The sequence below is a fragment of the Aureobasidium subglaciale genome, assembly GCF_000721755.1.
Source record: "Aureobasidium subglaciale EXF-2481 unplaced genomic scaffold scaffold_0, whole genome shotgun sequence".
In the NCBI taxonomy this organism is placed as follows: domain Eukaryota; kingdom Fungi; phylum Ascomycota; class Dothideomycetes; order Dothideales; family Saccotheciaceae; genus Aureobasidium; species Aureobasidium subglaciale.
In genome coordinates this window covers 376,406-397,300 of record NW_013566995.1, presented here as the reverse complement: position 1 = coordinate 397,300, position 20,895 = coordinate 376,406, and the positions used below count along the sequence as shown (strand labels likewise).

At 51.6% G+C, this 20,895-nt stretch overlaps 8 protein-coding genes across 8 annotated transcripts; 3 read left to right on the top strand and 5 right to left on the bottom strand.

The window, feature by feature from the left end:
- The first annotated feature begins 593 nt into the window (after positions 1 to 593).
- On the top strand, positions 594 to 3,129 carry AUEXF2481DRAFT_34398 (uncharacterized protein). Its single transcript, XM_013493238.1, has 2 exons — positions 594 to 2,644; positions 2,699 to 3,129. Exons 1-2 carry the CDS (start codon positions 854 to 856, stop codon positions 2,993 to 2,995), a joined length of 2,088 nt encoding a protein of 695 aa, XP_013348692.1. The 5' UTR covers positions 594 to 853; the 3' UTR covers positions 2,996 to 3,129.
- A 1,730-nt stretch (positions 3,130 to 4,859) lies between these two features.
- Positions 4,860 to 6,819, top strand: AUEXF2481DRAFT_84311 (uncharacterized protein; the record flags this gene model as incomplete). Its single annotated transcript, XM_013493237.1, has 5 exons — positions 4,860 to 5,806; positions 5,863 to 5,953; positions 6,009 to 6,190; positions 6,247 to 6,507; positions 6,561 to 6,819. 5 exons carry the CDS (start codon positions 4,860 to 4,862, stop codon positions 6,817 to 6,819), a joined length of 1,740 nt encoding a protein of 579 aa, XP_013348691.1.
- Positions 6,820 to 7,570: 751 nt separating this feature from the next.
- Positions 7,571 to 9,282, bottom strand: AUEXF2481DRAFT_156 (uncharacterized protein; the record flags this gene model as incomplete). The annotated part of the gene is made up of 8 exons (XM_013493195.1): positions 7,571 to 7,722; positions 7,775 to 7,966; positions 8,030 to 8,167; positions 8,223 to 8,568; positions 8,625 to 8,735; positions 8,791 to 8,858; positions 8,917 to 9,169; positions 9,226 to 9,282. The coding sequence occupies 8 exons, from the start codon at positions 9,280 to 9,282 to the stop codon at positions 7,571 to 7,573; spliced, it is 1,317 nt and encodes a 438-aa protein (XP_013348649.1).
- An 862-nt stretch (positions 9,283 to 10,144) lies between these two features.
- AUEXF2481DRAFT_155 (uncharacterized protein) lies at positions 10,145 to 10,394 on the bottom strand (the record flags this gene model as incomplete). The annotated part of the gene is made up of 2 exons (XM_013493193.1): positions 10,145 to 10,318; positions 10,374 to 10,394. 2 exons carry the CDS (start codon positions 10,392 to 10,394, stop codon positions 10,145 to 10,147), a joined length of 195 nt encoding a protein of 64 aa, XP_013348647.1.
- A 924-nt stretch (positions 10,395 to 11,318) lies between these two features.
- Positions 11,319 to 12,488, bottom strand: AUEXF2481DRAFT_34392 (uncharacterized protein). The gene has a single exon (XM_013493236.1). It carries the CDS (start codon positions 12,158 to 12,160, stop codon positions 11,792 to 11,794), a length of 369 nt encoding a protein of 122 aa, XP_013348690.1. The 5' UTR covers positions 12,161 to 12,488; the 3' UTR covers positions 11,319 to 11,791.
- On the top strand, positions 12,256 to 12,908 carry AUEXF2481DRAFT_45421 (uncharacterized protein; the record flags this gene model as incomplete). The annotated part of the gene is made up of 3 exons (XM_013493234.1): positions 12,256 to 12,317; positions 12,422 to 12,594; positions 12,661 to 12,908. The coding sequence occupies 3 exons, from the start codon at positions 12,256 to 12,258 to the stop codon at positions 12,906 to 12,908; spliced, it is 483 nt and encodes a 160-aa protein (XP_013348688.1).
- A 2,429-nt stretch (positions 12,909 to 15,337) lies between these two features.
- On the bottom strand, positions 15,338 to 16,478 carry AUEXF2481DRAFT_24545 (uncharacterized protein; the record flags this gene model as incomplete). The annotated part of the gene is made up of 2 exons (XM_013493232.1): positions 15,338 to 15,610; positions 15,678 to 16,478. 2 exons carry the CDS (start codon positions 16,476 to 16,478, stop codon positions 15,338 to 15,340), a joined length of 1,074 nt encoding a protein of 357 aa, XP_013348686.1.
- A 1,839-nt stretch (positions 16,479 to 18,317) lies between these two features.
- AUEXF2481DRAFT_152 (uncharacterized protein) lies at positions 18,318 to 20,396 on the bottom strand (the record flags this gene model as incomplete). The annotated part of the gene is made up of 2 exons (XM_013493190.1): positions 18,318 to 19,183; positions 19,235 to 20,396. The coding sequence occupies 2 exons, from the start codon at positions 20,394 to 20,396 to the stop codon at positions 18,318 to 18,320; spliced, it is 2,028 nt and encodes a 675-aa protein (XP_013348644.1).
- Between the last annotated feature and the right edge of the window lie 499 nt (positions 20,397 to 20,895).

The following is a 20,895-nucleotide window of genomic DNA, read 5'->3' as shown; positions in this document are numbered from 1 at the left end:
ATCGAGCGGACCTTGTTCTTTGCGAGCGCGACGAATGCCCAAGGCACATGGCACAAGAGTGTGGGGTTCTGCAGAGTGCAGACAGCACGAGTACGAGTACCACATTGCCAACGACTTGAACGCGACCATCTATTATCTATTGAGAACATTCGAGCCTTGTCCTCGCTGCACTGTACACTAAGACTAGCAGCAGCGTGCAATCACAAGCCATCGCAGACGCGTCTTCAGACTCGCCATTAGTGCTCATGAAGACGGCACGCTTTACAAGAATATCTTTATTTGTATGTTAGCTTTGGTCCCTCAATAGCTCGATCAGCTTGGTGCTGTGTGCACATGTTTGTACATTCTGGCTCTATAGCGACATCTTCTCGCCGGCTGCTGGCGTGCTGCTGTAGAATATCGTATTCACCTACCTTGCCTGGCTACCTATCCATCAGCTTGCCGGCAAAGAAATGTCGCCGGACCGGCAGAGCGTGGAGCCGAAGGCAGCCGAGCGGAATCTTGCCGTTCAAAGACAGTCCGGCTGCGGCAGTGGTTCAACTGCATGATGCGGACATGACAGACCGCTGAGAATAATCATGCCACTAATAATGCCCGAGCCCCTTGGCCGCTCACCACACCGACCATCGGTAGTTAGACAGCCTCATTCTTTCGGACTTGTAGCAGCGTGCCCTTGCCTTCTCCCTCCCATTACTACTCATAGAATCTGTCTCGATCGTTTGCCGCGCTCGCCCGTCCTGTCGAGCCCGTGGTTTCGATAAGCCCGCCCCGCATACTTTCAGTGGACACCTAATTGTTCGCCTCTTCTTCCCACCGCCGCAACTCCTCCCCGATCCTGCCACTTGTCGACAACATGGCCCAACTCGACACGCTCGACATTGTCGTCTTGGCAGCTCTCCTCGTAGGCACCGTCGCTTACTTCACAAAGGGCACCTACTGGGCCGTCGCCAAAGACCCCTATGCTGGCTCTCTTGCGAATGGCGCCGCCGCAAAGGCTGGCAAGACAAGGGACATTATTGAAAAGATGGAAGAGTCAAGCAAGAACTGTGTCATCTTCTATGGCTCGCAGACCGGTACTGCCGAGGACTATGCTTCGCGTTTGGCAAAGGAGGGCTCTTCTCGTTTTGGCCTGAAGACCATGACGGCCGATCTTGAGGAATACGATTTTGAGAATCTCGATTCCTTCCCCGAGGACAAGGTTGCCATGTTCGTCCTGGCTACCTATGGCGAGGGCGAGCCCACCGACAACGCCGTCGAGTTCTACGAGTTCATCAGCAGTGAGGACATTTCCTTCAACCAGGGAGGCGGTATTTCCGAGAAGCCTCTGGCAAACCTCAAGTACGTCGCCTTCGGCCTCGGCAACAACACATACGAGCACTACAACTCCATGGTCCGCAACGTCACCAAATCTCTCGACAGACTTGGTGCCACTAGAATCGGCGCTGCCGGTGAAGGTGATGATGGTGCCGGCACCATGGAAGAGGATTTCCTGGCCTGGAAGGAGCCAATGTGGAAGGATCTTGCCGATGCCATGGGTCTACAGGAACGTGAGGCTGTTTACGAGCCCGTACTTGAAGTCAGCGAGAAGCCAGATATGGACGCCGAGTCAGACGATGTCTATCTAGGAGAGCCCAACAAGAACCACCTGGAGGGCAAGCAAAAGGGACCTTTCAATGCTCACAACCCATACATTGCGCCCATTGTCGAGTCCAAGGAACTTTTCACCGTCAAGGACAGAAACTGTCTGCACATGGAAATCGACATCAGCGGCTCAAACTTGTCCTACACCACTGGCGACCACATTGCCGTTTGGCCTACTAACGCTGGCAAGGAGGTCGATCGTTTCATGAACATACTCGGTCTCGGCGACAAACGCCACATGGTCATTACCGTCAAGGGTCTGGATGCCACGGCCAAGATTCCTTTCCCGTCACCCACCACTTACGACGCTGTTGTCCGCTACCACATGGAAATCTGCGCGCCCGTTTCAAGACAATTTGTTTCGGCTCTTGCCCCTTTCTCTCCCAACGACAGCATCAAGGCTGAGATGACCAAGATGGGCAGTGATAGAGAATACTTCCACGACCAAGTCGCTGCTCGCAACTACAATCTCGCTCAGCTTCTCGAGTTCTTGTCCCAAGGTCAGACATGGGATCAGGTGCCCTTCTCCATCTTCATCGAAGGTCTCCACAAGATCCAGCCCCGCTACTACTCCATCTCGTCGTCTTCTTTGGTGCAGAAGAACAAGATCTCAATCACCGCCGTCGTTGAGTCTGTAGAGACTCCAGGAGCTTCGAATGTGCTCAAGGGCGTCACTACCAATTATTTGTTGGCTCTCAAGCAGAAGCAACACGGTGATCCTACTCCCGATCCTCACGGATTGAACTATGCAATTACCGGTCCTAGAAACAAGTACGACGGTATTCACGTGCCTGTACACGTCCGCCACTCCAATTTCAAACTTCCATCGGATCCCTCAAAGCCAATTATCATGGTTGGTCCGGGTACTGGTGTTGCTCCATTCCGTGGTTTCGTTCAAGAGCGTGCCAAGCAAGCACGCGACGGAGAGACTGTAGGCAAAACCATGCTCTTTTTTGGCTGCCGGAAGAAGGCAGAAGACTTCATCTATGCAGACGAGTGGGATGTAAGTGAAGCAAACCTTATGTGGAAGTTACCAAATAAACTGACAGTCACACAGGCGTACAAGAATGATATGGGCGACAGTTTCGAGATGTTGACCGCCTTCTCTCGTGATGGTGCTCAGAAAGTCTATGTGCAGCATCTGCTCAAGCAACGCGCCGCGGAGATCGACAGGCTCTTGCAGCAGAAAGCCTACTTTTATGTATGTGGTGACGCAGCGAATATGGCTCGTGAGGTAAACACTGTTTTGGCCCAAATCATCGCTGAACAAAGAGGAATTCCGGAGTCCAAGGCAGAGGATATCGTCAAGGCCATGCGCAACAGCAACGCCTACCAAGAAGATGTTTGGTCATGATGCGAAACTTAGACGTGTTTATTGGATTTGTTGATTTTCATGCGTCATGTTTGCATTGTCAAGCGATGGTCGGTTTGAATAAGTTGATAAAATATACCCCTGTGTCATATAATCTTGGTCCTCAACAGAATAATTGTGATGTATTCGTTTCAAAAAGAGGTTGTGACAGGTGGCGGTAATGCAGATGCAATTCCCCGAGATGCAGACACTCCCACCAACCTGGTTGCCCTGTCGCATCTCAGGTCACAGTGGCTGCATTCTGCAATGGTTGAACGGAGAAAGGAAAAATGGAGTTGATCGGTTTGATCCACACATGTCTATTGTTCAGATCCAGGTCCATCAAGGCACCGGCGGCAAAACAGCCGACGCAAGGACCTCTCCACGTCGTCTGCTGCTGCTGCTGCTGCTGCTGCTGCGGTGCTCCTCCAGAACATTCCCACCATGCTGTTTGTCAGAATCTTCCGTGCCTCTCGCACAAGACTTGTCATGCAACAGCGGGCTTCCGGTGGTGGATACCGCTTCAAGAGACAAACGGGGCCCCTCTTGGTGTAACCTGAGCTCGTGACACCACGGCTTCAAATCATCTGCTCAGTCGCTTTAGACTGCGGTCTTGTACAGACGGGTGCATGGTCAGTATTTTGTCGTAGACTGACCAACGTATCAGCTGCAATATCGAATGACAAACAGATGCAAGATACTGAGTTCAGTGTGCACTTTCCCCCCCCCCCCCCCCCCTGCCTTGGCATATCTGTCAATCGTTGTTCAAAGGATGCCGACATGTGAGCTGTTATTGAGTATGGGGACCGAATCGGTACAGGACTTCTGGAGGGAAAAGGTCATGAATGCCTGCTTCCCACCCGACTTCTTCGCAGACTTCTGCTGGCTCGACACCGCGGAGAAAACTCATACGGCGACCACGAGGGAATCGAGGACCGGTCTCTCAGGAGGGAGAGAAAGAGTCCATAGACTCGCCCCTGTCCATTGAAGTTCGACATGTTGGCCAGAGAAGAACCTAGAGGTACCGTGCAGCGTGGTTGGTGCAGGTTGTGTAGCCGGAAGATTTCAAGGTGGTTCGCAGCAGAATCCACTCATCCGGTTCGGCTTGCATATCCAAAACATTGCTCAACCCCAAAGCTCATCCTGGTCATTCAAACATCAGATAAAAAGAGAGCGAATTTTCCGCTGTGCCTGCATTCGACTTTTCTCTGGACGTCATTAACTTGAACCGCTTGTGCGTATCTTTGCATTGCTATCCTCGATTCTGGCATACATTTCTCATCCTGTGTCTTTTCCAGTCTCTTGCTCAAGTTGTCACTTTAATATTCTTCTCCTCCTTAAACAGGTCACTGCTTCGCCCGCCGGTATATTCGCGCAGCAGCTCTTGCACATATTCTTCTTATTTCACTAGTACGTAACGAAGCTCACGCTCCTTCTATATTTCTACGCCACCCCGCCAAAGCACATGCGAATTACAGAGGAGTTCCTTCTTCAAAGATGCCCATAGCCCGGCGGAAAGAACAAGTCAGAGATTGCGAATACCCGATCCGGGCATTGCATTGCGCACTTCTATTTCACCTCCTCTATCGACCTCTCTCCATCACCCTCTTTCTTCCTCCACTCTTCTTGACAATCATCCCCCATCTTCTTCATCTCTGGCATCCTGTCCGTGTCGACGCAACATTGATAGCATAGCTTCTGTGCTCATCAACCTCCGTTGTCCGGCAGATACAACACATTACACCTTGTTATCAACCCCTCCCGGCTTGAGGCACTTCTTCATCGGGCTCTGTCCGATCTAATCAAGTAATTTCTTATCCGTTTCAATCTCTTGTGTTACAGGTACTGATTCGAGATGTAGTTCAGCATGTCAAGTATGGCCGATTCTCAAGGTCAGCGTGGCAACAACTACAACAACCGTGGTGATCAAGCCATGGGCCAGCGTGGTAACGGCTACGGTCAGCCCTTTGCTCGCAACAGCAACGCAAACTACCACGGTGGTTACGGTACGCAGCGAGGCCACACGGCTGCCAGCATGGCAGCATTGACTCATGGTCTCCAAGGCATGAACCTCCAAGATGCCGCCTACACGGCTCAGTCCAAGGCTGCCGTCATGGCTGCCGCTGGTCACCAGTTCAACGGGCTTCCCATGCCTGCCGCCCTCTGGGGCGCCACCAACCATCTCATGTTTCCTGGAGGTCACCCTTATCCCAGCGCCGTCCATCAGCACAACCCTGGTCTTTACACTCCCATGGCTGCACAGTACATCCCTCATGCCTATCATCAGCAGCAGCACGACAACAGTCCCATGTCGCAGGCTTGGACTCCCAGTCACACCACGGGTGAAGTTCCCACTCTCATCACTCCACGCCGCGATTCAATCTCCTCCAACGAGAACGATGCTCCTGGTACACCCTCATATGCCGGCTATCCCGCATACCATCAGCTTCCTGGTGTTGCAATCGTCAACCGTTCGCCAAGCGGCATGTACACCCAAAGCTCGCCTTCGCCCACTCAGGTCCTCGCTCCCTACGGCATGCCTGTGTCCAAGATGGCCGAGCATCGCAGTATCTCTCCCAGCCTCCACATGCTGGTCAGCAAGGAGCCTCCCATTCCGCAGGCCATCCCAGCCCCAAGCTCTCCGTTGAAGCCTCTCGACAGAGCCCTTGAGAACATTCGCGGTGAGACTAACGTCTACATTCGCGGTCTTCATCCCGAGACGACCGACGAAATGCTCGAAGGCTGGGGGAAGCGCTTCGGAGACATCCGCAGCTCGAAGTCGATCATTGATCACTCGACTGGTCTTTGCAAGGGGTATGTCCAACAGGACGCTTCAATTGGTTGAAACAAGCTGACTTTGTGCCCAATAGCTTTGGCTTTGTCAAGTACCACAACTACGAAGACGCCGAGAACTGTATTCGCGGCTTCCACTACCTGGGCTACGAAGTTAGCTTTGCCAGAGTATGCTACCTTTACCCACCATGGTTCGAGACTTCTTTGCTAACTCTCACCACAGGAATCTTTCTACTCCAAGCTGAAGACGTTCGCTGATGAGGGTAACACCAACCTCTACGTCTCCAACTTGCCCAAGTCTTTGAACGAGCACGAGTTAGCATCTGTCTTCACTCCTCACAAGGTCTGCTCGGCCAGAATTCTCCGAGACAAGAACGGTACTTGTCGTGGAGTCGGCTTCGCCCGGTGAGTCTTATTCACACCTCCTACCATGCTCGACTTTGATCTAATTCCTTCTCCAGCTTCGAGTCCAGAACAGTCTGCGAGGAAGTCATCAAGAAATTCAACAACTACAAGGTCAATGTTGGCGGTGAGGAATACACCATCCAGATTCGCTTTGCCGACACCCAGGAGCAGAAGCAGCTCAAGCAGCAGACTGCCGCCGCCCGTCAATTCCGCTCTGCCGAGTACGAGTATGCTACTCAAGCCCACAAAGCTGGTTACTCGTCCAGCCGCGGATCCTACACGTCCAACAACGAGTTTGAGACGTACATGACGACCAGGTCAGTATATTGACGGCATTGATCAGAGCTTTCAACTAACATGTCTTCCACAGTGTGCCTGTTCAAAACCAGCGCTGGTCTCAATCCGCTCTCCGCAACATGTCTGGCCGCACCCCTCTTGCTTCCTTGCCTTATGGCAACAATGCTCAATATCCCACTGTTCAAGCCAATGGAGGTGCTATCTTGGAGAGCCAGCCTTCTGCTCGTAGCGACCTTGCTGATGCCAAGTCGGTCACCAATTCCACGCCCGCCATTGCTCGCGGTGATCAGAGTGCTGTCGATTCGTCCACCTCGGATGATCAGATTTCCTGATCGACTTTTCTTCAGGACGATCGACGACAACCGATGACCTTACAACAGTACCCTTGCCTGGAAGGATTGCGGGTCACACAGTACAACTTGTCAATTTCTCCATCTCGCAACATTGACACAACAAACATACGAGAGCATCTCTTCGGTACACTCATGATGTTTCACTACTCTGCTGTCTGGGGCTATCCGGCCATCATCAGCAATTTCTTTGCCTTGCAATCGCATCGTCAACAAGGTAGTATCACGTTCTGCATGCCGCCTGTGCCAGTATTACCACCACCTCTTGACTGACCATTGTCATCGCTGTTTGTCTCCTTGAGCATGTTTTTTGTTCTTCTTTCTTTTGTTTTTCTTTCGGCTGTCATAAGTAATGAACGAGATGTTTTTCCAAACGAGATATGAATCAAGGCACAACATTTGCTACTTGGGATCGAGGTTGATCGGAGAGTTTGCTTGTAACGAGTACAGGGATATTGTGGCTGGAGTTCAAAAGTATATAATCGAAATGCGATCAATTTCAGCCTATGCTTTTTCTTCATCCGCTTTCCTCATCGTGTCGCATCATTATTATTGCTGTTCAGGACATCTCAGCACACGTGCATGTCTCTCAAGCATGCTGCAAACGATGAGTTGTCGAGGTTTCTCTCACGACAAAACTCAAGATATGCGGCGGCTAACAGCGAGTCAAAGTACGGTAAGGCGAAATGATGCTTTGTCTATGTCTGCTTCTCTGGACACTTCCTCATGCAATTCATTTCTTTGAGAAAAAGGACATGATGTTTCCCTGTCCCTTGGGAGCAGCCTTCTTCGTCTTTGCAGCGGCTGGTGCAGAAGCAAGTTTGGCCTTCTTGGGCGCAGGCTCTTCTTCTGAGAAAGACTCCCAACCAGGCTCTTCTCGCGTCACTTCAAATCATGTCAGCTTTCAGTCAAGTTCGTATGCCGAGTTCAGACGTACCAAGATATCCCTCTTCGTCTTGGACTGTCTTCTTCTTCATGACCCTTCTCCTGCCTCGTCGACGACCGTCAGAGACAGTGACCGTCTCCACAGGCTCTTCTGTTGCCTGTAGTTGGACGTCAGACTCGTCCTGTGCAGCACCCGAATCTTCTGCGGCAATTGTCTTGTTGGGTGCTTCGGCCATTGGCGCATCTGGATCATTCAAGGTCAGCTTTCCTACTACAGCAAGCGTGGGCGAAGGTGTCTCTATGTTACCTTCCATGTCCATCATTCTGCGCAGTTCGTCTTCTCTCTCTTTTTTTGATTTGCCTCCTGTCTCGGTTATGGCGCCTTCATCAAGCATGGCGGTGTCCTCGTCGTCAGCTTCTTCATCCGACAAATCGTGCATAGCTTCTGGAAGACCTGTTAGCTCCTGTATCAATGACGGGATCGACACTGCAATACTGACCGTCTTCGGTCTCGACAGGTTCCGCAGTAGGCGTAGGTTCAGCAGAACTCTCTGTCGTCTGGCTCTGCGTCTTCTTCGGTTTTGCTTTGGCAAAGGCTTTGAACAAGCTCGAACCCTCACGCTTGAGTGTTGCTGGCTTTGTAGCAGCAGGTTTGGCGGAAGTTTGTGAAGGCTGCGAAGAAGCAGGAGTAGACTCGTTCGAAGTCGTCGTCTTATTTGGGGCATCACTGGCCGTGGGTCTCGCAGACGCGAACATTGGCTTAGCCGATTTTGTAGCAGACACCAAAGGCTCTGGCTTTTGTGCTGATGCTTGTTTCGAGTGCTGTTGGGTGCGCATGGCGCGACGCTGGAGTAGATCATGTCAGCAAGCGTGATCTTCAGCTGAGCTAAAGGGGAGCTCACCTTGACCTGGCCATTCTGAATCACGCCATACTGCTTGTACGTCTCAAGGAGGTCCTCTTTGGCAGCTGTTGCCATGATGGCTCGGTTGCACTCTGTCAAGACGTGCAGGTCCTGCTCAAAGTCAGCGACTAGGTTGGGAGTCGGCTTGTAGCTGCGTGATATGCACATTGATCTTGCCAGGCTGGATGCTGTAGACGTGTATTGACAGGACTTGGTCGAAAGTGGACTTTGCATCTGTGTAACCACGTTTCAGCGAAACCCCCCAAGCATCTCCAGGTGGACTTCGACTGACGATCCAGTTCATGCTCGTCTACCAGAAGCAAACATGTCGCCTGGTAGGCATGGGTCTCTTGCGACTCGGATTGGCTCTCGGTGGCTGTATCCTCTGCTTGCTTCGGTACGATGGTTTGGAGTCCATTGATCAGATAGGTGGCATCTAACGAATTGGACTGCTTCTCGTTCTGAGAGTGATGGAACTGGTAGAGCATCTGCTTGGCGACATTGTTGTGCACTCGGAGTGCTCGACTCAAGGTTCGGTAACTGACCTGTTGTTCATGAGGCGTCAGCAGGCAACTTGTATCATCTCCCATGATTTACTCACCGTCTGACCGTCATTCAGCACATTTTCCGACAGGTATTCGACATAATCATTGGCCATGTTGTTGCTTGCTTCTCTTTTGCAGCACACTGGGAGAACAAGCATCATCAAGTTCAGAGGGTGACGCGTTTCACGCGTCGCCGTAAAGTGGCTTGGCACGGACTGGCTGCCTCCGACTCTGCCAATGCCATGTGGTCTCGCCATGTTCTCATGCATCGTGACTTGTCATGTCCAAATTCATGTCTTCATCAGGATCATCACTCTCATCACAATGGCAGGTACGACTACCTGACTGAAGACCATCAAGCATCCAAATCTGAGCTCCCTAGCTCGGCTGATATGCTACTAGCTCACGCGACGAATCCACGATCGATGAAGACTGCTATGATGATGCAGTTCGCAGCCCAGGCACATTGAATTGAAGACATCGTGTCTAGAACGAGTAGAGCCAAAGGTTTCGACAGGTAGCTCAAACAGCCGTCTGCGATTTACAGAGACAATATCACATCAGCCAGAAGACATTCGTAGACTCTGCACGCAGGCACAACCTCTTGTGGCATCTACATTGTCGTGTAGATCCCCGTAGACGGAGAGAGAAAAAACTAAGGCTTGAACTTGAATTACTGTCATTAGGGTATAAAACTTTCTCAACTCGCTGAACTAATGGGTATCAATGCGTCCCCTCGTCTGGTCATAACTGTTGTGATTCGTGTCTCTCTTGTGTTGTATCCATGACTGGTCGTGAATGCAGAAAAGGGGTGTCTGAATCAAAGGCTGCGGGAGCGAGCTATGTGCTGCTGAGCCATGGGGGAAAGTAGTGGGAGAGAGCCTCGTTGAGATCCAGGATTGATCGATGAAATAGTCAAAGTCGTGGAGTGATCTTGCGCGGTTCTCGGGCTACTTTCGTACTCGCCCCCGCTCATTAAACCGCACTTGTTGTCTTGCGGCGACGGCCTCCACCTCTGCCGCAGGTGAGGCAGGAAATGATGATGTCGAAGACGGCGACGATTCCGTTGATGATGGCCTTGAGGGCGGCACCGATGGCGTTGACAACAGCCATCAAGGCAGAACCGATGGCGCGGAACACCGAGGTGATCTAACATCCGATTAGTTGCTGCTCGCATCTGAGGAGAGGACGGTGAAAAGCATACGCAAGATACGACGGCACCCATTGTTATTTGTCTGAGGGTCTACTTTCTGGATGCTCGGTGGGTAAAGCAAGCTAAGAGGACGGGGCGAGTATGGTGGTGTTTGATGTTTTGCGAGGATGCGAGGAATGTAGAAAAATGTTGATGGTGAATGTTGTGCAACGTGAAACAGCAGGAGCACTTATATCTTCAAACTGCACACTTGGTGTGACCATGATATCACACATGTTTTTTTCTTCACCACTATCGGAAATCAGGAAATTTCTCTAGCCGCCCAGCAACCAAGGCATCCGATGCCATGGGTGCCATACAACAATCTCAGGCCTGGTCTTGATTCGGGAATAATCTGCACGATGCTAGTTTAGCCCTTACCTCATGGGTTTGACGCGCCATGCAGGCTCTGCGGATTTACACCCGATGCGGCTCTGGATGTGCAACAACAAGCGGCCGTCGACATCAGTCGGTTTGAGAGGTTACAAAATTAAGGGAGAAGGTTGGAAAGTTGGCAGATCTACAACACATTTGACAGGTGCTAGCGGAAATTAGATGCACCGCCACTAGTGGTGCTGATGTCATGGTCATCCTCCCAGCCACTTGTGGCTCTCCATTCCGATGTCCTGACAGACAGGTCATGAACACAGTCACCTGCACACTCCTGCATCATGCCTAATATCTCACAGCATCACCGACAGTCTACAGATAGTGATTCACCACCGCATATGCTGCGGTCGAGGAGAAGTCGCTGGTTGACGCACCGCCAAGTTTGTCGATGAGTACCTCCTACAGTCAGTCCAGCCTACTTTGCATGAGATCGAGCAGGATTGATTATGATGTGGTCATTTATGCAGAGCAAGTTACTCTATCCCATCTATCAATCTTCAATCCCGCTCCGATCCCGATCTTGACTTGGTCGCGCCTTCCTCCGATTATCTCGAGACGAACGGTTACTTGGATTACCTACTTCTCGTATTTGGTTTGCTATATACAGATGCTACACGAAAGCATCGTCATGCTCTCGCATGTATTATCCTATATTTGACCGTTGGTCTTGCTGTTCTTGTCATCGTGGAGAACCAGCGGACTGGGTCTTTTACGCGAAATCTGTGTCATCGGGTCATCTTCCGAACCAAAAGCAGTCAGCTGTACTGATGATACGATTTAGAGGGATGGGATTTGGATGTAAGGCTTGCTGAGAACATTCATGCTGAGCGATCTGCGATCTTGAGCAACTCAAAGTCATCCACATTGCGATTGATGCTCAACGATATGAATTGGGTGAACATCCCGGCCATCACCACACACAATACCCGCCTCGCGTCAAAACTTGTAAAGCATGTTCACCGTACAGAGCAGAAATCGATAAGGAGATGTGATATGTCAAACATCCATGTCGTCTTGGAGAACTGCAAGAGGGAGCCGTATCATGTCGCTGTGCTCACGACCCTGACTTTCTTGAATTGGCTTGGCAATGTGCGATAACCGGACCCAGCACCTGATATCAACAAATGTGGCTCAGGCTGAGTTCGATGTTCGTTGACAGAGTGTGCGGCAAGCTGAGTTTGCCAGACCAACGACAAGAGTCGAAAAGCGTGTATCAGATGCTCGAGTGAAGAGCCCTGTATGTTAGAAAGTGAGATGGTAGACTGACGTATCAAAATTTCAGCGTTAGCCGAGGACGCCCACACGCGAGAATACTGTAGACGTGCACGGACCAAGCTCGAAGCAGAGCAACGATTGAGAGCAGACAACGACAGCAACAAGGCCCAATTGCTGTTTCCCACCAAACCCATTCTCTGTCCCGCCTCATGTGAGTCAATATCGTCGTCGCCCGCTCCGACCGCTCCTGACAAGTCGCTCGCCGGACAGATTCACCTCCATCGCAAACATGGATCAAGCAAAGCTCCAACGTCTTCAGAATGCCGTGCGCATCGGTATGAACTCTCGAATGTCCATGAAACTCGTGTCCCGCTAACCCATGCCGTAGGGTAAGCTCCAGAAAATTCCAAGCTCGCAAAAAGAACGCGCCGAAACTGACGCACTTCGAATCGCAGCGGCAAGGGTACTCCCAGAAGAAAGGTCAAGAAGGTCAACAGATCCGGTGGTGGTGACGACAAGAAGCTCCAGGCCGCCCTCAAGAAGATGAACGTCCAGCCCATCCCTGCCATTGAGGAGGTCAACATGTTCAAGTCGGACGGCAACGTCATCCACTTCGCCGCCCCCAAGGGTGAGTTGCTGTCCTCCAAGTCTGCCATTTCGACCCCACGCTTATATTGACACGTGCCCATCACAGTTCACGCTGCCATTCCCTCCAACACCTTCGCCATCTACGGTAACGGCGAGGACAAGGAGCTTACTGAGCTCGTTCCCGGTATCCTTAACCAGCTTGGTCCCGACTCGCTCGCTTCCCTCCGCAAGCTCGCCGAGAGCTACCAGAGCATGCAGAAGGGTGTCGAGGGTGAGGACAAGAAGGAGGATGATGATGACATTCCCGATCTCGTTGAGGGCGAGAACTTCGAGGGCAAGGCCGACGTCGAGTAAATGTCGCCAAACACAACAACCCTGATGCAATAAAAGCAAAAATCCAACTTGTCATTCGCATTTTCTTTCCTCTGCCTTGCATCCGATGTCTGGTGCGACACATCTACCATCATCATTCGGCTCTAGCTTTGCAAGGCGGGATTCAATAGGATGGATCACGAAACAACCTCAATGTCTCATGAGTTTATGCGACCCGTAGAAAAGCCAGGCTGTTGCTGAGCGAGGACAAGGGCAGCAAGTCCTCCTTACCGTATATGATCTGACGAATGCGGAATCTGTGCTCACATGCTCTCTTTCCCTGCGAACGTGCTAAGCCTTGATATAGTCTAGAACACCTCTTGGTAGAGTCCAATCCGCAATCTACGTACCATGTCTCCTGATGTCCAGGCACGAGATCACGATGCTCACAAGGAGCCGTTGGACAATTGACCGTCTTCAATTCTGTGGACTGATCGTGTCACTCAGCCTATCTCGAAGCAGCAACACGCAACCAGTCTTGATGCAATGTTCATTCATATCATCATCTGCGCAAAGCATAGTCGCAAGGAATGATCAGAAGGCCAACACAAGTCTAGAAAAAAAAAAGCTCGGAGGCCCAAATCAGCCACGCCCTGCCTCAAGGTGCATACGGCTTCGCTTATACCCATTGTTCCCCAGGCTGGTGCCATTCGGTGGGATGTCTTGATAGAGCAGCAAAACTAGATACACGTGCCGTCCACAGAGTGGAACAAAAGTGAAACGACGCCTAAGAGATTCGAACTCTTGCTCCCGAAGGAAATAGATTTCTAGTCTATCGCTATAACCACTCAGCCAAAGCGCCAGAATTGCTTTTACTCAACGCTAATTAATCCTATATCGTTCTGTGATTGAACTTCGAAAGTCACTTCGCCTCTCAACTTCCACGTAACCACGATCGTTCAACTGGGTGAATGGTAGTACTCACAGTCTCATTGCATGACATACCTTGAGGATCAGGCGCTTGCTCCTATGTTTCCCGCAGACCGTTCTTTGTCTGTGAAAATGTTGTTGTCTTGCAGCAGCTACCAATATGACGCGACCCTAGTCAGGAAATACACCACTTCCCCTCGAAGTTGTGGTTACCCGGTCTCCTCGTTTACTACTGCGTGTCTGACGTTTAGATATGTCGCAGGTCTAGGTAGGGTTGTACGAGTGAGCCTATCGTCAATATTTGCGATAAAGACTGCGATAGGCAGTGGAATGGCCATGCGCTTCCACATGCTTACGTGCACCGGTCATGCTTGATTGATGGATGTTCATCGGGTAGGTCAACATTGAGATACCTTCTCTGACGGTCTCAACGTGCCTCACGAAGGCACTCCGTCGGAACCAAGTGTCCATGATCAGATCCGAAGAAGTGACTGGTGGTTTTTGAATCGATAGTCTGGCCCAAGAAGAGTGTGAGGAAATGTCTATCTCGACATGCATGTCCGTCAGATTGGACATTATTGTGCATTTGCACGGTGAATCCTTGCGATGTGTCAGCTGCACTGGAAATGCATTCATCATTCCAGTCGTACATGTACTCTGCCTTACAACCTCCTGGCTTTGCTAACGAGAAGTAGATGATTCAGCAACACATACTCCCCCAAAGGAGCGCTGTAAAGAGGCTTAACAGAATTCTTACAAAACAGCGTGGGCTTGAAAAGAGGCCTAGCACACGGGATTCATCCTCATTGACAACCCTACAACTGCAACGATGAACCCGGCATTACCTTTTCGCAAGCAAATGACTCGTTCATCAGAGCAATCGTGGATAGGTCGGCTCATAGGCTCGAACCACCATCTCCAGAAGAGTCTGACCTCGAGCGTTGGATTTCGATATTTGATACAAAACGGTTCCGCGCAAAATTTTGCCTCAGGCCTCGGACATCATTTTGTGGCTTGATATTGAGATTCGATGGTGTCAGGGTTGATAGATCGGCCTGTGAAGGATTTATTGGAGGCTTGTCGTCGGGTACGACCAAGTGACGAGTATGTAGTGTCGGGTTGCTGTGCTTTCCCTCCCGTCCTGAGTTGAAGGACTCTCTGGTTAGTACGTCAGTTGGCTAGCAAGGCGATCACAGATGACAAAAGAAGAAGGCACATGTTATTTTTTTTGTGAACAAAGATTTTCGTAGATTGCAATAATCGAGAAATAATCAAAAAATCGGAAAAATCAACCACCAAACCGCCGAAAACTCGTCCCCTTTCATATCAAACAGCAGCGTAAATCAGAAAGAGATCAGTTTCTTGTCAGATCATGTACAGCTCCCCATCAGTCCAGTCCTGTGGAAAATACCCAATATTGGTAATTTTGTCAGGTAAGCCAGAATGGCCAGAATATTTTTGTTCGGTTTTTGTGTTGTTTTTGTAGTTGGATTAGTATAATATCGAATCATCTCCCTTCTTCATTTTAGAAGTGAAAACGCTTAGAGGAGGACGGCAGCACCGGCAACGAAGGCGGCGAAACCCATGCCGGCCTTGACAGAGTCGGCAGCACCGGTGTAGACGGCCATGGTGTTGGTGGCAGTCTTGGAAGCACCAGTGACGGTAGCAGGGCAGTTGGCACCGTTGCAGACAACGACGGTGGAGGTGGTAGAGCCACCGTTGTTGTTGTTGTTGTTGTTGTTGCCGTTTCCGTTGCCACCGTTGTTCATGTTGGCAGTAGGCTTGGCGCATGAGACACAGACAGTGGTGGTAAGCTGCGAGATAGCAGTTAGTAAGGTGGTTCCATGAGTGAACTTTTAGAACAGAAGATTTTGAACTTACGACAGTGGCAGTGGGAACGGGGACGTTGACAGTGACGGTCTGGACGGGGACCATGACGGCGGTACCAGCGCTGGAGGAAGGACCGTACTGGGTGACAACAGTGGCGGAAGCAGCACATCCGCAGGCAACAGCAGGAGCGGGAACGACAACAGCCGAGGGGCAAGCGTAGACGGTAGTCGAGACGGGGATGACCTGGGTGATGACGCTGGCACCGTTCTTAAGAGGGCAGTTGGTGACGGTAGGGGCACAGCTAGAGATGGTGACGACCTGGGTGCTGAAGATGGTGGAGGTGGTAAGAGCACCGGAAGAGATGGGGGTACCGTTGGGGTTGGTCAGGACAGCGAAGTCAGTGCCGGGGGCAGCGACGGCCTGGCCGACCTCAGAGTAGAGGGCACAGGTGCGGGCAGCGGTATCGAAAGCGGTACCGACACAGCTGGTGGTGGCCTCGCAAAGGTTGATGCAGTCACCGAGGGAGGTGTAGACAGCACGCTTAGCGACAGCGACGGTGCCGTTGCCGACCTGGAGGATGGTACCGAAGTGAGTGGTGCTGCACTGGATGAGGTAGTCACCAACGAGGGCACCGTTGAGGCCAGGGCAGTAGGCGGACTCGGCAAGAGCGGGAAGAGTGGCCATACCGCCAGCGGCGGAGGAGGTTCTGGAAGAACCGGCAGAGGTGCTGTTGGCGCTGCTGCTGGAGCTGACAACAGGGGCAGCGGAAGAGCTGACGTTCTGGTACTGGGGGATGGCGAGGGCGGTGCCGGCGAAGGCCATGGCGGCGACGATGTTGCTGATGGAAGGCATTTTTGTTGGTTTGAAGGGGGTAATAATTAGGATATTATTAGTAGCGAGTGTGAGGTTGCTGAATGAATGGACGGCTGAAGCCTGATTATTATAATATTAGGTGACTGGAGGGGCTGGTGAGGAGCTGCTGTGTTACTGATTTGCTGTGATGATGGAAAGAATTGGATGGCTGGGAGGTGATAGTGACTTATATACAGCTTTCTTCCCTTTAGGGCGGCGACCTTCCCTCCACGTACTCTATTGCCTATGCTTCCAACGGCAGAGTTGCCTCTGTCAGAGCAATCTCCTCCCTACCGGGCAGCAGCGCCGTTACCTGGCTCATCTTGTAACGATAACATGGAGACAATTATATCTATTGCGGGCCAGACGGTTGAACTCCCGCGTGTAGTGGATTGGTTTTGTCAAAGGGTGAAGGAGAAACTCCCCTCATGATGCCGAACAGCGAAGAACGTTGAGACCACAGCCAATCCGGATCGAGCTCTCCTGACGCTAAACCAAGCGAGACGTTACGGTGCCTGACGACTGTTGGATTGACATTGTTATGTCGTAGGATGGAGATTTGCAGACGTTTGTGTATGATGTCGAATGTAAACACATCTGAATGCAGCAAGTGGCATGTTGTGTTTTGCGAGGTGTTCACATCAGAGTCCCGCACGTGACTCTAAATAAATTGCGGCCTATCTTGATACTGGAGACAGACTGCATGTCTTGGATCACACTCCCAAATCATCCGGAGGCTCTTCACAGCTGCAACGGTTTAATATCATACGAACATAGAACCGTTGCTACCCACCAAGGAGAGAAAGCTCTGGAAAGTCGATGCTTTGGCAGAGGTGGAGGGACAAAGCGCGCCGATGGTCTTGATCCCGCTCAAGCTATTCACGCCCGGTGCACTATTGCGACTTGAGCAGTATATTCGGTAAGCATCATGACATGATGGCTGGCCAGTCGACTCGCGGTCATCTCCTTGAAAGTTCATCGATGGTTGAATGTTGACTCGATGGTCATGCGGGGAAAAGGGGAAGAAGCTGTCTGGTCCCTGAACAGCAATATCGGGCTTCGCAGCGACCCACAGCTTGGCCAGAGCCATTACACTGTTCCCCGATTCTCGCCCATCGCAAGAACATCACAAACCCCCGCTCATTTCCGAGCTCACTTGTAACCTTGGATACACACTACCAGAGGGCGAACGTTTTGGTTTTGAATACGAGAATCACAATCCTACGAGGATGCGACGACGACAATCCCGAGATCTTCGTCCATATGACATCCTTCTAGCCCTTGGTCCTGCTCTCACAAAAGGTTATGACTAAAAGTGGAAGGAAATATCGATACTGGGTGAAACGTATACCACCAGTCTTATTTGTTTGAGAATGTGTCAAACAAGCAAAGACTGTTGGACAATCAGCCAGCCACCCTCGGCCTTGACCGGCAAGACTCAAGAGACTGATCGAACTGGCCGTGCTCGGGAGGGTGAACCTTCGAGTGAATCTTGGACACAGGGCCCGTGTTATCCGCCATGACAGCCGATTGTGAAAGCATACTGATGTGTTCCCTAGCATTAGGACATCTGTGAAGATACTAGGCAGGACTTGGGATGCCACCTGTATGTTGAGTTGACATATGCACAAGCACAAACCCTTTGAAGACTGGCAGGAACAACTCAAGGCTGATGGATGAGAGGCAAGGGTTGAGACATGATAATATAAGATGGGTGGGTGATAATAACAGCAGAAGCCTACTGGCCTGTATCGCAGCGGCGTGGTATCGTGAAAAGCGAATGAACAAAACACAGCAATCCATCTCTTATGGCGCACCGAACATGTGCAAGGCCCGTTCCTATGTGGGCTGCGCAATTTGCCGTTGCAGTTGCCAACTCCTTCGGCACATACTGCAGAATCTCTGTACAACCTGTGTCGTGCCTTGTGAATCTTCATCACGGATAAAGTTCATGGCAACAGCTAGTTTTGCGATAGGATCGTCGGGCTCTGCACTTTTCGACACTAAAATCTTGCCTTCGTTGTAATCGACCATTCGACCGCCAAAGTGGCGAGCAATAGCCATCGAGTACAACACATCACGGTTCTCGAGCATGGAAAGTATGTTACGCATGGCAGCAAGAGCTGTTGCAATCTGCTGAGCGGCATCGGGAGAGATGATGTCGTCGTGAATGCTGACAAAGCGACCTAGCTGGTGCCAGAAGGCATCTTGCAAATATTGAGTGTATTGCTCGACGAGTTTTGGATCCGGTGGGTTTGCCGGAGGTTGTACAGGAACCATGCTGTGGTCCAGAAATGTGCCGCACAGCAGATTTTCCACTATGGACAAGCGTTGCAAAAGACTGCTGAGGTATGGAGGAGCTGGGATGGAAACAATGGCGCGAGGTAGGCATCCAAGTCTCCATATGAGACGAGCTTCCAAAGATGTGAGACCGTGCGATCCACCACCTGTTGAGGCCTGTGAGAATCGCTCCATGCAGTGTAGGAAGTAACGTAGTAAGTCGTGATTCCCGAAAAGGAGGCTGAAACCGTGGTCCGTATACCAATCAGTCTCGAAGAAGCGATCCAGTCCAGGGGCGTATTCAGCAAGGTACATGGCGCGAATCTGTTCAATCTCCTGGGATGATAGAGGAGATGGATTATGTGGGGGGAGTGTCGGGGCGATATTGTCAAGGCTATGTAGCGACTCCATGTTCACCAGGCGGACTACGACATGTTAGCAAAGCGTGAGCAGAGTAGGTACAAGACTTGCGATACCATTTCGTTGTGGATGCAGACTCGTTGTGTACTCGTCTTGCGGTGGCGGGGGAGGTGGAGGTGGTAATGTTTGCACAGGTGGAGGAGCAACGGATGGGTTCACTGGACCCAAGGCAGGATCAATGTGTGCGCCAAACTCGACAGGTGGCTGCATGGCTGTCGCGGGTGAATATCCGGCACTAGCAGCAGGTGCGTAGCCCTGAGGAATGTTGGAGTATCGTTGTGGCTCGGAGGTCATTTGTGTCTCATGTTTGATCTGCTGGGGTGGCAGTTGCTGCTGAGGCAGAGGAGGGAAGTGGCCCGGAGCAGGCTGAATGGTCTGAGGAGATGTCTGCGACTTGAAGATGGGATCGTAGCCAAGACACTCGCGCTTGCTCTTTTGACAATTACGACAGGCTGGGTGGCCCTCGTCGCATTTGATCCTACGTTTTCGACACGTCAGACAGCCTGTTTTTGTGCGCCGCTTGATCTCCTTTTTATGTCGAGCTCCTGGTAGCTGGTGGTTGCCGTTATTGGTGTTGTTGACATGCTGTGCTCCGTGCGGCATCTGGTAGCCCATATGTGGTGGGTAGCCATTGACAGGTCCACCATTTGGATGCATAGACGGCGGGCCTTGTTGCACGCCGTAGTTCTGCGACGGGGCAGCATGTCCTTGTGGTGGGTATTGCACTGGTGTGCCATTGGTACTGTGCGCCGGAGCTGGTTGAGCGTGTTGTTGTGGAGGTGGAGGTTGGTGATGTTGTGTAGGATGGCCATTCGGAGCATGCACCGTCGCTGGAGTAGGGGCCGGGGCCGGGGCCGGGGCCGGAATATGCACCGGCGGTGCTTGTTGGTAGCTCATGGGCGGCAGGATTGGCGTCGAATGTTGTGAGTTGTAGCTTTGCGCCGGATCAGATGCACCCGACGCGTCCTGTGCAGACGCGGCCGCTTGATGACTGCTGTCCTGCGGTCGGTCGTGTTGATGTTCTGACGCGTTGGCCGGAGGTTGTGTGTGCTGGCCGGTGTGATGTTGGTTATGCGACGTCCTCGTCTCGTCGCGTGGGAGCGCGTCGTTTCGGGCGTCCTTGTTAGTCCGCGGCGGAGGAGGTGCGAGCGACTGATGCGACTGTTGCGACTGCAGGTGCAGCACGGGATCCGTGTGTTGGTCGTCTCCCCTGTCCATCTCTCCTCATATCCTCCCTCGAGTTGACCTACGCCTCCAATCAACTCAGCCGAGCCGAATCTATTCAGCAATCTATCAACACGCCGCACGTCAGTTGCGCCGCAAGCCTCGGACCAATGATGCGGCAGGTGCTCGCTTACGGAAGTGTCGGGGAGAGGCAGCTGCGATGGTCAAAACGGATGAGAAGCGAGGAAGCAGCGAGTCTTCGACCTGCTTTCTACTGAACTGCGCTAAAGCCTTGGCATCAGACTGCCTCGAATTCTTGGAAGACAGTGGGAGTGACAAAACTTGTCAAAACGAATTAAGCCGTAAGAAAGCACAATTGTTTTCTGAAATGCCGGACCTCTGTGAAGAGCCGATGACACGACAGCTCTCAGCGGACATGGCTAGGGCAATGAAAGACATTGTGACCTGACGGGCTGAGAGCATCGTGTACCCTTCCATATGTAGAGGTCCAGATCGCTTTGCAACGACTTCGGAAGACCTGCCAACTCCTACA

Coding starts and splice junctions, on each gene's coding strand:
- AUEXF2481DRAFT_34392 (XM_013493236.1), bottom strand. CDS start 12,160: ATGGGTTTGGTGGGAAACAGCAATTGGGCCTTGTTGCTGTCGTTGTCT.
- AUEXF2481DRAFT_34398 (XM_013493238.1), top strand. CDS start 854: ATGGCCCAACTCGACACGCTCGACATTGTCGTCTTGGCAGCTCTCCTC. Junction 2,645..2,698: donor TCTATGCAGACGAGTGGGAT/GTAAGTGAAGCA, acceptor ACAGTCACACAG/GCGTACAAGAATGATATGGG.